This window comes from Mobula birostris, chromosome 13 (assembly GCF_030028105.1).
Source record: "Mobula birostris isolate sMobBir1 chromosome 13, sMobBir1.hap1, whole genome shotgun sequence".
Taxonomy (NCBI): domain Eukaryota; kingdom Metazoa; phylum Chordata; class Chondrichthyes; order Myliobatiformes; family Myliobatidae; genus Mobula; species Mobula birostris.
In genome coordinates, this window is record NC_092382.1 from 53,471,333 (window position 1) to 53,485,460 (window position 14,128).

At 45.1% G+C, this 14,128-nt stretch overlaps 1 protein-coding gene across 2 annotated transcripts in view; it reads left to right on the forward strand.

Annotated features, from left to right (window-relative positions):
* The window catches only part of LOC140206844 (NACHT, LRR and PYD domains-containing protein 3-like), a 33,062-nt gene that overhangs the window by 6,536 nt on the left and 12,398 nt on the right, over window positions 1–14,128 (forward strand). For both annotated transcript variants that reach the window (XM_072275093.1, XM_072275094.1), the window contains exons 3-7: window positions 1,482–1,578; window positions 3,525–3,884; window positions 4,454–4,620; window positions 7,637–7,808; window positions 7,908–7,973. In XM_072275093.1, the coding sequence (XP_072131194.1) occupies window positions 1,569–1,578; window positions 3,525–3,884; window positions 4,454–4,620; window positions 7,637–7,808; window positions 7,908–7,973 (775 nt within the window). In that variant the 5' untranslated portion in view covers window positions 1,482–1,568. The remainder of the gene's footprint in view (window positions 1–1,481; window positions 1,579–3,524; window positions 3,885–4,453; window positions 4,621–7,636; window positions 7,809–7,907; window positions 7,974–14,128) is intronic.

A 14,128-nucleotide genomic window follows, 5' to 3' on the forward strand; every position in this document is an offset into this window, starting at 1 on the left:
GAAGCAACATTCAAGCAAGGCTCTGGAGAATTATAATGTAGCCAGCAAGGAGATTAAGAAGGGATTGAGAGTTCAAAGGGGACTTGACATTCTTGGTGAGTAGGATTAAGGAAGGCCCCATGGCGTTTCACCACATGGGTGAAGTACAGAAGGATTGAGGGTAGGACTGCTCATGAGCAAAGATGGAATGAGGTGATAGGTGAGGTGCTTAATGAATGCTTTGCTTCAAAGTTACCAATGAGATAGACTGTGATTGTGACGTTAGCATAGGAGCACAGCAATGTTAAGAAAGAGGTGTTGATGAAGCTCCCAATGTACAGCACATTACGACAGGAAGTAAGGAGTTTTCAGAGGTATTGACAATGATCTTTGTGTCCTCTCCGGCCAGAGAAGCAGTAACACAGGATTGGAGGATGGCATCTTTTGTTCCATCATTCTATAAAGGGAAAAGGGAAAATCCAGTGAGTGTTACATCAGTCATCGGAAAACGCTTGGAAAGGAAATTTTGAGCATTTGGAGAAACAATATCTTACTATAGGTTGCCACTTTGGCTATTTGTTGATGAGTAGAGAGAATGGAAGGGGAGATGACAGAGAAAATTTTCCACAATGTGGACCAGTCACACACAGAATATCTACCAACATTTGGATCTGCTGAGTCTGATCAGGAGTGACCATGGCATTGTGCATGGAAAGTTGTGTTCAACAATACATTTTTAAGATGTTTGAAGATGGTTGTCAATGAGGGTGGGTGAGTGGATGTTGTACATTGGACTACAGTAAAGCCTTTGACAAGATGCCACATGACAGCTTGGTCTGGAAGATAAGGCCCCATGCGGTACAGAGAGAGAAAGTTAGATGGATTCAAACATTACCTTGAAAGCAGCAAGCGAAGAGTGGTGGCTGAAGGTTTCTTCCTATTTGATAGCAATGATCTGGATGCGAATGCACAAGACTTGACTAGTAAGCTTGCAGATGACACAAAATTAGTAGATGGTGCTAATGATGAAGATTATCATAGCTTATAGGGGATCTAAATGTGCAGAGGAGTAGTAAATAGATTGCAAAACCGACACAATCAGCAATGGTTTCATGCAGAGGTTGGTGATGATGTTGATACAACTGCCAGAGGAAGTGGACGAGGCAGGCACAATTGTATAATTCCAGAAGCAGTTGTGATGTGTAGATGGAATGAAAATGCCAAGAAGGAAATGGAACACAGGAAATTAGGACCATCTCTGTGGGCAATATCGTCAGCATTTTCTTGTCGGACTGAGCGTCTGTATCTGCTGTATTGCTCTGTGTCTCTATCAGTAGGATGTGTTAGGTATCACTGGATAGACATACAGACATAGTGTTTAAGTTGATGGCAACGAGGAATGTTTGGAATGTTGCTCTGATACAGCAGATGGCGATACTGTCACATTTGCAAGGTAATTTTACTCTCCCTGACTCACTGTCTGCTTGTTGTGTGTAATTCAGGGCATCACCAGCAGGCGGAGCTTTTCTGCACCGGGACCAAAATGTAAGCAAGAAGACGACAATCAACAATTGTTAGTCAGAATCAGAATGGCTACAGGTATGTTCACTGGGATATTTATAATTAAACTTCTGTTGTGTTTGTCCACAGTAGATCAGATGAAGAAACTTACACAGGTGCTAACAGGGCACAGAGAAGTTTCGTCAGGGTCATTGATCCCACTGGTAAAGCGGCCTTGAGTAATTGATAATCTAACAGTTCCAGTGCAGGGACCTGACACCGATAATGGTCAAATCACTCCACTCACCTTGCAAAGCTTAAGTTAAGTGAAAGGACCAGGAGGTCCTGAATCAGCTGGTTGTGAGTGAAACACAGACAGGAATGTCACAGCAGTCTTGTGGGTTATGTAAATGTCCAGGATCAGGGTCTGTTTCACATCCAGACAGGCCCTGATGTGTAAGACATCTCCAGCTTTTATTCTAAAAGCTCAATGCCTGATGATTGGAGCATTTCCAGGATATGAGAGATTGTGTGATAACACAACATTTCAGATTTTGGAAGAACAGGTATCAATCCCCTGGTTTCCTTGTCTGCTGCGCAATGGTGAGGAGGGGAGTTTCCAAAATCTGTTTTCTGTAGCTGAGCCGAGAACATTGTCGGTGTTGGGAAAAGCTGAGCTTCAGATGCTCAGCTCACTGTCGATAAACATGTGGTCTGCTTCAGATTTTTAATACCCCAATGAATGCCTGGGCTGTGGACAAATAGCGAACATGATTTCTGAATATTTCCCTATGGAGATGATCTGCTACCTGGATTTAAATTCCCAGGATCTCTGATGGGAAACCCAGTATAACCAATAACCAACTGTCTTTGTCTCCCGTAGGCATTGTGATTGTGCTCAACTCTGTGATTCCAGCTGGAATAAAACAGAGATTATAGCCTGGAAACGGGTCCTTTGGCCCAACTAATTCATGCTGATCTAAATGTTCGAGCTTGCCCCATTTCATGCAGTTTTTCCTCAAATTATCCTCGGAGTTGACTTCTATCCTTTTTCCAGCAACATCTTCTTAAAAATGTAATTTTATTAGTGTTAGCAGGCTCATCTGGCTGCACGTAGTTTATACCCATCACCCTGCACATACAGAAATGCCCCTTTGGTCCCTTTCAAATCTCTTCCCTCGAGTCCGAGACTCCCCTACCCTGGGAAATAGACTGTGACCATCAACTGTATCTGCACCCTTGATTATTTTATGTAATTGAGTGAAGTCACCCTTCAAGCTCCTGTGCTCCAGGGCAAACTGTCCCAGCCGATCCACATAACAGAAAACCCAACACCCTAGTCCAGTACCATACTGGTCATTCTCCACTACACTCTTTCCAGCATAATCATTTCCATCCTATAGATTAGCAACTGATACTACACACAGAGCTCTCTAAGGGAGACTTTGCCAATGACCTGCAAAATTGTTACATGACGATCATCCTGCAGAGGATAGAAAGGGAACCAGGGCATTGGACAGCATAGATCTCAAGGTAATGGTCAGTCTGTGACCCAGGAGACCTGACAATGTGCATCTTAAGCCAATGGTCAGTCAGTGACCAAGGGGACTGGACATCATGTGACAAGGCGATTGGAGAAAGTGTGATCCAGCAGATCGGACCATGTGTAATCCCGTTGCTGGTCTGTGTGTGACACAGATGTCTGGACAGTAAGTGGCCCTAGGAGATTTTAGCTTGTGGAAGATAATTGCAGTGATATCTCCTGGTTCCACTAAGATGTCCTGGTCATCAGTGCGTTCAACTACTGTGTATTGGAGATCAGTATTACTGTGTCTACCCCGTTTGTTTTCTGGGAGTGGATGTGTCTGGTCAGCAGCTTATCGGGAGGGTCAGCTAGCAAGAAGTGTGGTTCACATTCACCAGCACAGTCCCAGTCCAAATCAGGTCAGCCAGAGTCTCGGCTCCATTGCAGACACCCATTGTCAATCAGTTCTTCTCAGTTCTAAATCACTCTAGTATAACCTGCAATTCATCACATATTTCAGGTGGGAAATTAAATCATGTACGGAAAGTACTCAAGAGGTTTTTACCAGGCAGCTCACCAAGGAAAGATGATCGGGACACGGGGAGCAAGGTACCAAAGCAGGGTCAGATTGAGAGCAATGTCCCAATAGAATGTGGTCCGGCCGCAGAGGAGGGAGAGCAAAGTCAGCCCAGAGACAGTGACGTCAGAGACACCGATCCGGACCCTGGAACCGGTACAAGTGAGGCGACTGTCTATCAGCCCAGAGACAGTGACGTCAGGAACACTGATCGGGACCCTGGAACCGGTACAAGTGAGGCGACTGTCTGTCAGCTCGGAGACTCATTAAACACGGAATTGTCAAGTCCCCAACCAGGAGCAGGTGAGTGAAATATGAGCATGATGTGTTCACAGAATGCGGCAGGGAGGAGGGTAAATGTGAGGCCTTGTTGGAGGGTTACTAGAGAGGGGAAATGTATGGGTGTGGTACAACTGGCTTACTGAGGCACCTGTTAACCCACTACTAGGCATGTACTACCTGCTCTGTTTTCCAGGCTGTGTATTGGAGGAAATGCAGTGTTCCAGATAAGGGAATATTTCCAGGAGGTGAATGACGGGAAATGTATTCACCAGGATGTAGGGAGTATCTCTGGGAAGTGACAATTATTGACAGTCCGAACATTTATTGCCCATCTTAAACTGAAATAGGTGAGTGGGTGGGATGGTGGGAGAGACAGGTTTCTCGTAAATGTGGTCCTTCTGGTAACATAATGCCCAGAGCGGTGTTGGGTCGGTTTCAAGGCCAGTGTCAGAGATTAGGATAAAATCTCTGTTTCCAGCTGAAGGCAGGTGAATACTGAGGTTCAAGACATGATTGGTTTAAGTTGGGTGAGAGCGGTGGAGACAAGCGATATTTGAGTTTGTGTCTACATTCTCTTTTTATATTCACAGCGCCAGCGTTTACGATCTCTGACCTCCTGGCGCAGGGGGGTGAATATCGACTGTACCAGCTGACAAAGTTCTACAGGGACAGACTGGAACAAGCGATTGAAGAAAAGGTTGAAAGACTCGGTTGGATGTTGACAAAGGAGGGACACTTCAGTAGAGAAGAAAATGAGGTGAGTGTATTTAGTGTATTGTCACCAAACTGCTGGTATCAGAGGGAATAGTGATCAATATTAATCTGCTGCACGTTCTAGGAGTTGTACATGACAGTGGAGACTTTTAGCTCAAGCTTGTCTCTCGCAGATCTGGTTTCAGCTGTTAAGGTGGGGAGCACTGGGAACGACAGGTTCAGTGTCACCTTTTCCTCTCACGCCTGCTGTATTTATCAGTGTGATATACGAGCAGTGGCTGCATATCTGGACCGTTGAACAGACATTCAGTCTAAAACTAATTTCACATCTTATCGGGATCGTCGGTCAAATTCACCTCAGCTCACTAATCCAGGATGAATATTAAAATTGGGCCATCTGGCTTCACTGCGGTACTTGCAGGAGGGAAACCTGCCAACCACAGCTGGTCTGGTCTCCATCTGAGTTCCTGAACAATGAGTAGCTGACTTGTCAGAGTCATAGAAAAGTACAGCACAGAAACAGGCCCTCTGGCCCATCTATTCCATGCCGGATTATTTAAAACGTCTATTCCCATTGACCTGCACTGGGTCATGGTGCTCTATACCCTTATCATTCATGTATCTATCCAGACTTCTGTTAACCGCTTGTACCACTTGCTTGTTCCACACACTCACCACCCTCTGAGTGAAGTTTCCCCTCACGTGCCCCTTGAACTTTTCACCTTGCATCCTTTACTGACCTCTTGTTGTTGTACCCCTGAACCTCAGTGCAAAATGCCTGCCTGCATTTACCCTATCTTTCCCTCTCGTAATTTGTATATCTCTATCAAATCCCCTCAGTCTTCCCTGTTTGAAGGCATGAAGACCTAACCTGTTCAATTCTTTCTTCTAACTCAGATCTTCCAGTGCTGGAAAAATCCTTGTAAATTTTCTCTGTATTTTTTCAACCTTCTTTACATCTGTACTATTAGTAGGTGACTGGAACTGCACACAGTACTCAAAATTAAGCCTCACCAACGTCTTATACACGTTCAACATCATAACTCACCTCCTGTACTCAATATTTTCATTTATGGCTTGTGTGACAAATACTTTCTTTCTGATCTGTCTACCTTTGCTGCCACTTTTAATGGATTATGGATCTGTATTCCCAGATCACTTTGTTCTACCACACTCCTCAGTGCCCTATCGGTCACTGTATAAGATTGACCCTTCCAAAGTGCAACACGTTGCACTTGCCTGCATTAAATTGCATCTGCCATTTTTCAGCGCATTTCTCAGCTGCTTTAGACACCACTGCAAGCTTTGGTAGTCTTCCTCACTGTCCGCTACACGTCCTCACTCTTGACGTCATCCGCAAATTTGCTGATCGAGATAACCACATTTTCATCCAGATCATCGATATAGATGACAATCAACAATGGACCCAGCACCGATCCCTGTGGCACCGCACGAGTTATAAACTCCCAGTCAGAGATGTAATGGTCTATAACCACTCTCTGTCGTCTTCCAGAAAGCCATTGTCCAATCCAATTTTCCAATTTACCAGTTTACCTTGACTGCTGAGCAGCTGAACTTTCTTGCCCAGCCTCCTTTGTGGTGCCTTGTCAAATGCCGTGCTGAGGTTCATGTAGACAACACCCACTTCCATCCATTCATCAAGTTCCCTGGTATCTTCCTGGAAAAGCTTTAAGATTGGTTAGACATGAACTACCACGCACAAAGCTGTTATCTCATGACCCCAAAAATCAATAGGTTGTCCTAAAAGAGCATATATATCAGGCGAACCTTTTGGTGAGCTCTTTTACATTATTAGCTAGATTACCTTCATATTTCATATCTTCTCTACTTGTGGTTTTTTTAGTTGCCTTCTGTTGGTTAGTAAAAGCTTCCCAGTCCTCCAGCTTTCCATGATATTTTGCTATACTCTATGCCCTCTCCTTTGCTTTTGTGCTGCAATGACTTCCTCGTCAGACACTGTCCACCATCCTTTGGAATAATTTTTCATCTTTGGGATTATCTATCCGGTGCCTTCCAAATTTCTCCAGAAACTGCAGCCATTCCTACTCTGCCATTGTCCTTGCTAGTGCCATTTTCAAGTTTATTTTTGCCCAGCTCATCTCTCATGCCTCTGTAATTCCTTTATTCCATTGTAACATTGACACATCTAACTTTCCCTTCTCCCTTTCAAACCGTAGCGTGAGTTCTATTATTTTATGATCACTGCCTCTTAAGGGTTTATTTATCTTAAGTTCCCTAATCAAATCTGGTTTAATACACAACACAGAATCCAGATCCACCTTTCCTATAGTGGGCTCAACCATAACCTTCTCTCAAAAAGCCATCTCATAGGCATTCTATACATTCCTTCACTTGGGATTCAGCACTGACCTGATTTTCCAAAATCTACCTGCATATTGAGATTCCCCATGACTGTTTTAACATTGACCTTTTTACATGCCTCTTCTCTCTCCCATTGGAATTAGTAGCCCACATCCTAGCTACTGTTAAGAGGCCTGTACATAATTTCCATCAGGTTCATTTTACCTATGCGTTTTCTTAACATCTACATCATCCAATCCGATATTACCTCTTTCTAAGTACTTTTCCTTTTATGACAACAGAGTCAATGCAATCCTTCACCTACCTGCCTATCCTTTCGATTAAATATTTATCCTTGGATGTAAACACCCAACTAGGATCTTCTTTCAGTCACGATTCAGTGATGCCCACCATCCATTTTTCACTCTCTCAATCTCAATCTTTCCATTCTTTTTGTTACATCTTTTTGATGTAATGTTGCACATTGACGGATTGAGGAAATTAAGCACGTTGCATCGACTGCAGGGTGTCAGTAAATCTTTATTCTTTCACACTATTCATTTAAAATTTCCTTCAGTTACTGTTTCTCTGTTAATGACTGAACACAGGGAGGATGAGGCAGCAGCCCAGTGACTGCATCAGTTCTGAAGCTACTGGGGCCATGAACAGATATTTTCCTCCACATTCTCCATGTCTGTCTGTCTGCTCCACAATAAATTCATTGTTTCCTTTTATAGAAAGTCACTGAACTGACAGAGAAGGGAAACCGGACAGAGAGTTCCACACTCTTCCTCCGTTTGGTGATGGGCAAAGGCTCCAGGGCCCGGAGGGCGATGTGGGAATCCTTTGTGACGTGGAGGACTGAGTTACCAAAGTTGGACAGAATATTGAAGGAAATACAGGAGCTCGGTACGTTAAAAAACACGCAGTGAACACAAAGCCATATTGAAATAAACAGTTTAAATTACTTTAGCTCTGTTTTCATTGACGTATTTTTGATTTAAACAGGTCCTGGTCCATGGGAATACATGAACATCGCCCAAGGCTTATCTGAGTTACCCACTCATCTGATAGGTGAGTGATGAAATGCTAAGTTCAAACCACATCTCAAATGTTACACTGACTTGGCAGAACCTGGTAATGAACATTTACCATAAATCACTTGCTGGTCTATGGATTTAGGTTACAATTCAGAGAATAAATTTTTCCCACTAATCCAGCTGTTGATTTTGCTGAAGCCTTCACTCCAGGCCCTGCTGCTCTGGGAATCCCCACACACCCCAGGCAGGCTCCTGATACACTGTATCATTCAGTCCAGGTGACTTTTCTATCTTCAGACCTTTCAGATCCTGAAGCACCTCCTTCGTACTTGCAGTCCATTCAATTCTGTTCACGGATGCTCTTTTCATTTTGTAATTCCGCTAGTGACTTCCATAGAGATTGCCTGGCATTTCCGTTTCACCCATTACTGCATAGACATCATTTTTCAGTGGTCCGATATCAACACTTTCCATTTTCCTTACTCTTTATATATCTGGGGAAAAAAAAAATTGTTATCCTCTCCTGTATTATTGACCATATCCTTCCATTTCTTGGACATTCATTTATATCCAGGACAATATATATCATAGTTGCCTCCGACACGACCCAGGCAGTGAATTCCAGGCACGCACCACTCTGTGAAAAGCTACCCACAAGTGCTGTAAATTTACCCCATCTCACCTTAACCAAATGCCCTCTGGTATTAGACACCAGTCATATGTGGGAAAAAAAACAAAATACAGGCCATCTACCCAAACTCTTATCTCTCAAACTTGTACACCTCTGTCAGATCTCTATTCTAACCCCAGAGTAAAGAAACTAAGTCTATCAAACTTCACTTGTCTCACATGCCACCGAATCCAGGCAACGTCTTGATGAAACTGTTCTGCACCCTCTCCAATCATTGCTAGAGCTGGACAATCAGAAGTGAATACAATACTCCTGATGCACCCTAAGACTTAGGAACAGAATTAAACCATTCGACTCAGTGAATTTGCTCCACAATTCCTCTCAACCCCATTATGCAGCCTTCTCCCAGTAAACGTTGACCATTTTCCTAATCAGGAACATTTTAAATATACCCAATGACTTGTCTTCATCAGCTGTCTATGACAATAATTTCACAGATTCACCACCCGCCAGTGGAAGAAATTTCTCCCAGTGTGAGTCCCCGCCAGCCAGGACAATTCACCACAGTTCCCAAGCATGTTAATTTTCTGTATAAGCCTCCCATGTGGGACGTTGTCAACACCTGACTAATATCCAAGTAGACAATATCAATGTGTAATTTCATCTATCACACCTGGAAGAACTCAATCAAGTTAGCAAGAAACACACATCAAAGTTGCTGGCGAACGCAGCAGGCCAGGCAGCATCTCTAGGAAGAGGTACAGTCGATGTTTCGAGCCGAGACCCTTCGTCAGGATGAACTGAAGGAAAAGTTAGTAAGAGATTTGGAAGTGGGAGGGGCAGGGGGAGATCCAAAATGATAGGAGAAGACAGGAGCGGGAGGGATGGAGCGAAGAGCTGGACAGGTGATTGGCAAAAGGGATATGAGAGAATCATGGGACAGGAGGCCCAGGGAGAAGGAAAAGGGGGAGGGGGGAAAACCCAGAGGATGGGCAAGGGGTATATTCAGAGGGACAGAGGGAGAAAAAGGAGAGTGAGAGAAAGAATGTGTGTATATAAATAAATAATGGATGGGGTACGAGGGGGAGGTGGGGCATTAGCAGAAGTTTGAGAAATCAATGTTCATGCCATCAGGTTGGAGGCTACCCAGACGGAATATAAGGTGTTGTTCCTCCAACCTGAGTGTGGCTTCATCTTTACAGTAGAGGAGGCCGTGGATAGACATGTCAGAATGGGAATGGGATGTAGAATTAAAATGTGTGGCCACTGGGAGATCCTGCTTTCTCTGGCGAACAGAGCGTAGGTGTTCAGCAAAGCGGTCTCCTAGTCTGTGTCGGGTCTCGCCAATATATAGAAGGCCACATCGGGAGCACCGGACGCAGTATATCACCCCAGCCGACTCACAGGTGAAGTGTCGCCTCACCTGGAAGGACTGTCTGGGGCCCTGAATGGTAGAGAGGGAGGAAGTGTAAGGGCATGTGTAGCACTTGTTCCACTTAGAAGGATAAGTGCCAGTAGGGAGATCAGTGGGGAGGGATGGGGGGGACGAATGGACAAGGGAGTTGCGTAGGGAGTGATCCCTGCGGAAAGCAGAGAGGGCGGGGAGGGAAAGATGTGCTTAGTGGTGGGATCCCGTTGGAGGTGGCGGAAGTTACGGAGAATAATATGTTGGGCCCAGAGGCTGGTGGGGTGGTAGGTGAGGACCAGGGGAACCCTATTCCTAGTGGGGTGGCAGAAGGATGGAGTGAGAGCAGATGTGCGTGAAATAGGGGAGATGCGTTTGAGAGCAGAGTTGATGGTGGAGGAAGGGAAGCCCCTTTCTTTAAAAAAGGAGGACATCTCCCTCGTCTCAGAATGAAAAGCCTCATCCTGACAGGAGATGCAGCGGAGACGGAGGAATTGCGAAAAGGGGATGGCATTTTTGCAAGAGACAGGGTGAGAAGAGGAATAGTCCAGATAGCTGTGAGAGTCAGTAGGCTTATAGCAGACATCAGTGGATAAGCTGTCTCCAGAGGTAGAGACAGAGAGATCTAGAAAGGGGAGGGAGGTGTCGGAAATGGACCAGGTAAACTTGAGGGCAGGGTGAAAGTTGGAGGCAAAGTTAATGAAGTCAACGAGCTCAGCATGCGTGCAGGAAGCAGCGCCAATGCAGTCGTCGATGTAGCGAAGGAAAAGTGGAGGACAGATACCAGAATAGTCACGGAACATAGATTGTTCCACAAACCCAACAAAAAGGCAGGCATAGCTAGGACCCATACGAGTGCCCATAGCTACACCTTTAGTTTGGAGGAAGTGGGAGGAGCCAAAGGAGAAATTATTAAGAGTAAGGACTAATTCCGCTAGACGGAGCAGAGTGGTGGTAGAGGGGAACTGATTAGGTCTGGAATCCAAGAAGAAGCGGAGAGCATTGAGACCTGCCTGATGGGGGATGGAAGTATATAGAGACTGGACATCCATGGTGAAAATGAAGTGGTGGGGGCCAGGGAACTTAAAATCATCGAAAAGTTTAAGAGCGTGAGAAGTGTCACGAACATAGGTAGGAAGGGATTGAACAAGGGGTGATAAAACAGTGTCGAGGTATGCAGAAATGAGTTCGGTGGGGCAGGAGCAAGCTGAGACAATAGGTCGGCCAGGACAGGCAGGTTTGTGGATCTTGGGTAGGAGGTAGAAACGGGAAGTGCGGGGTGTGGGAACTATAAGGTTGGGAGCAGTGGATGGGAGATCCCCTGAGCGGATAAAGTCGGTGATGGTATGGGAGACAATGGCCTGGTGCTCCTTAGTGGGGTCATGATTGAGGGGTAAATAAGAGGAGGTATCTGCGAGTTGTCGCTGTGCCTCGGCAAGGTAGAGGTCAGTACGCCAGACTACAACAGCACCCCCCTTATCGGCGGGTTTAATAATAAGGTTAGGATTAGTGCGGAGGGAGTGGACAGCAGAGCGTTCGGAAGGAGTGAGGTTGGAATGGGGACAAGGTGCGGTGAAGTCGAGATGGTTGATGTCCCATCGGCAGTTAGCAATAAAGAGATCCAGAGCAGGCAGAAGACCAGAGCGGGGTGTCCATGAAGAAGAGGAGGGTTGAAGACGGGAGAAAGGTCATCGGTGGGGGTGGAAGAGTCGTTGCCGAAGAAGTAGGCTCGGAGATGGAGACGGCGGAAGAAAAGTTCCGCATCGTGGCGAACACGGAACTCGCTGAGGTGTGGGCGAAGGGGGACAAAGGTGAGGCCCTTACTGAGAACAGAGCGTTCTGCCTCCGACAGTTGAAGGTCGGAGGGGATGGTAAAGACCCGGCACGGATGAGAGCTGGGATCAGAGGGGGGAGGGGGGAGGCTGGGGGTGTCAATGGAGAGGGGAGGGTTGGGGTGAGAGGAAGATGGAGCCTCCGAGGGCCCAGGAGTTGACGGTGGGATCTGAGGAAGACGGGGCTGCGGAGTGGTGGTGGGAGAAGGGGAGACGGGAGTCACAACAGCAGCACATAAAGACCTGGCCTGGAGTTCAGGGCTGGAGTCGACTCCCGTCTCCCCTTCCCCCACCACCACTCTGCAACCTTATATATAAAATTGTAGCATCGTGCATCTCATAGCTAATGACCACTCACTTAGATAACCACAATATGCTGACAGAAGAGTGGAAAGATACCGTTAGGGTATGAACGGATTTAAGGAACAACTGATAATAGATTACGTAATTCTATAGCAAGCCCTGGGGAAAGCAGAATTCTTTCAATGTTATATTGCCTATCAAAAACCATTTCATTCTATCTCTTGCAAGGTTAAGAGAAGTTCCTAATACATACAAGATGCATGCAATCTCTGCAACATCTAATGAGACAGTGACGTACAATAATCTCCCCATTAACAACCACAAAGGAGCAAACACCATTATCAAAATAAATGGAGCCATTTTCCAGAGTCTGGCTTTAAACCCACTGTAATTTAGTGAAGTGGACAACAATCGGGTATCAAATCAGAACAAAAAAAACTAATTGTACCTTGTCACAGCTATACAGGAATGATTTGAAATTAGTTACTCTTGCATCAGTAAAGCTAAAACAATCAATTCAAATAATGGCACTAACTTCCCAAGAAAAAAACATGAACTGTAGACTTGAAAAGTACAGAAAAATAACATAAAGGAATATGCAATAGAACCAGTAGAATATAAAACAGAGCATCAGGATGCAATACAACCGAAGGATGAATGTGAAACATATATTTAGGATATCTACAAGCAAAGAAAAGAGATCATCGTGTGATAAAAGAAAATCTTTCAACACAATTTACTTCAAGGCTCAAGAAAATCTGCCAAACAGAGCTGAACAGTAAAACTATAACAAAGGTACTAAACACTCCCTATGCCCATATTGATAAGTCTTTTGGTATAATATCCTGGTCTGAAACAGATCTGGAAAATATGGGGAAAAAAAAATAAGAACTTAAATAGCAATTTTTAGAAAATACCATGTGCACTCGAGTGCACTTAGATTAACCCAAACTAGGACACTATGAGGAAGAAGAATAAGAGATCTAAAAAAAAATTACAGAACAGTCAGATAAAAGTTCTCAGAATCAGGTTTTAATATCACTGACAAATATTGGGAAAATTGTCTGCACAATTACAGTATGGTGTGTGTGGTGAGCGTGTATATATGTATACAATTGTAGAAAGAGAATTAATCAGTCTGATGGCCTGGTGGAAGAAGCTGTCACGGAGCCTGTTGGTCCTGACTTTTATGCTGCGGTACCGCTTCCCGGATGGTTGCACCTGGAACAGTTTGTGGTTGGAGTGACTTGTGTCCCCAATGATCCTTTGGGCCCTTTTTACACTCCTGTCTCTGTAAATGACCTGAATACTGGGAAGTTCACAACTTCAAATCCACTGGGCGGTCCACACCACTCTCTGCAGGGTCCTACAATTGAGGGAAGTACAGTTCCCATACCAGGCAGTGATGCAGACAGTCAGAATACTCTCAATTGTGCCCCTGCAGAAAGTCCTTAGGATTTGGAGACCCCTCCCGAACTTCCTCAATCATCTGAGGTGAAAGGGGTTCTGTTGTGCCTTTTTCACCACACAGCCGGTAAGTACAGACCACGTGAGATTCTCGGTGATGTGTACGCTGAGGAACTTAAATCTGTTCACTCTCTCAACCCCAGATCCATTGATGTCAATAAGAGTCAGCCTGTCTCCATTCCTCCTGTCGTCCACAACCAGGTCAGGGTGATGACTTCTCTATAGGCTGCCTTTTTATTATTTGAGTTTAGACTAATCAATGTAGTGTCACCAAAAGATTGCAGCTGTGGGTGGCAGCACAGTCATGGGTATACAGACAGTAAAGGAGGGGGATTAGGACACAGCCCTGAGGGGCATCTGTGTTTAGGGTCAGAGCAGCAGAGGTGAGGGAGCCCACTCTTACCACCTGCCGGCAATCTGACGGGAAGTTCACGATCCAGCTGCACAAGGTAAGGACTCTGAGCTTCTTGTCAAGCCTGGAGGGAATGATGGTGTTGAATGCTGAACTGAGGTTCAAGGACATAAGCATCATTCTTCTCCAGATGTGTAAG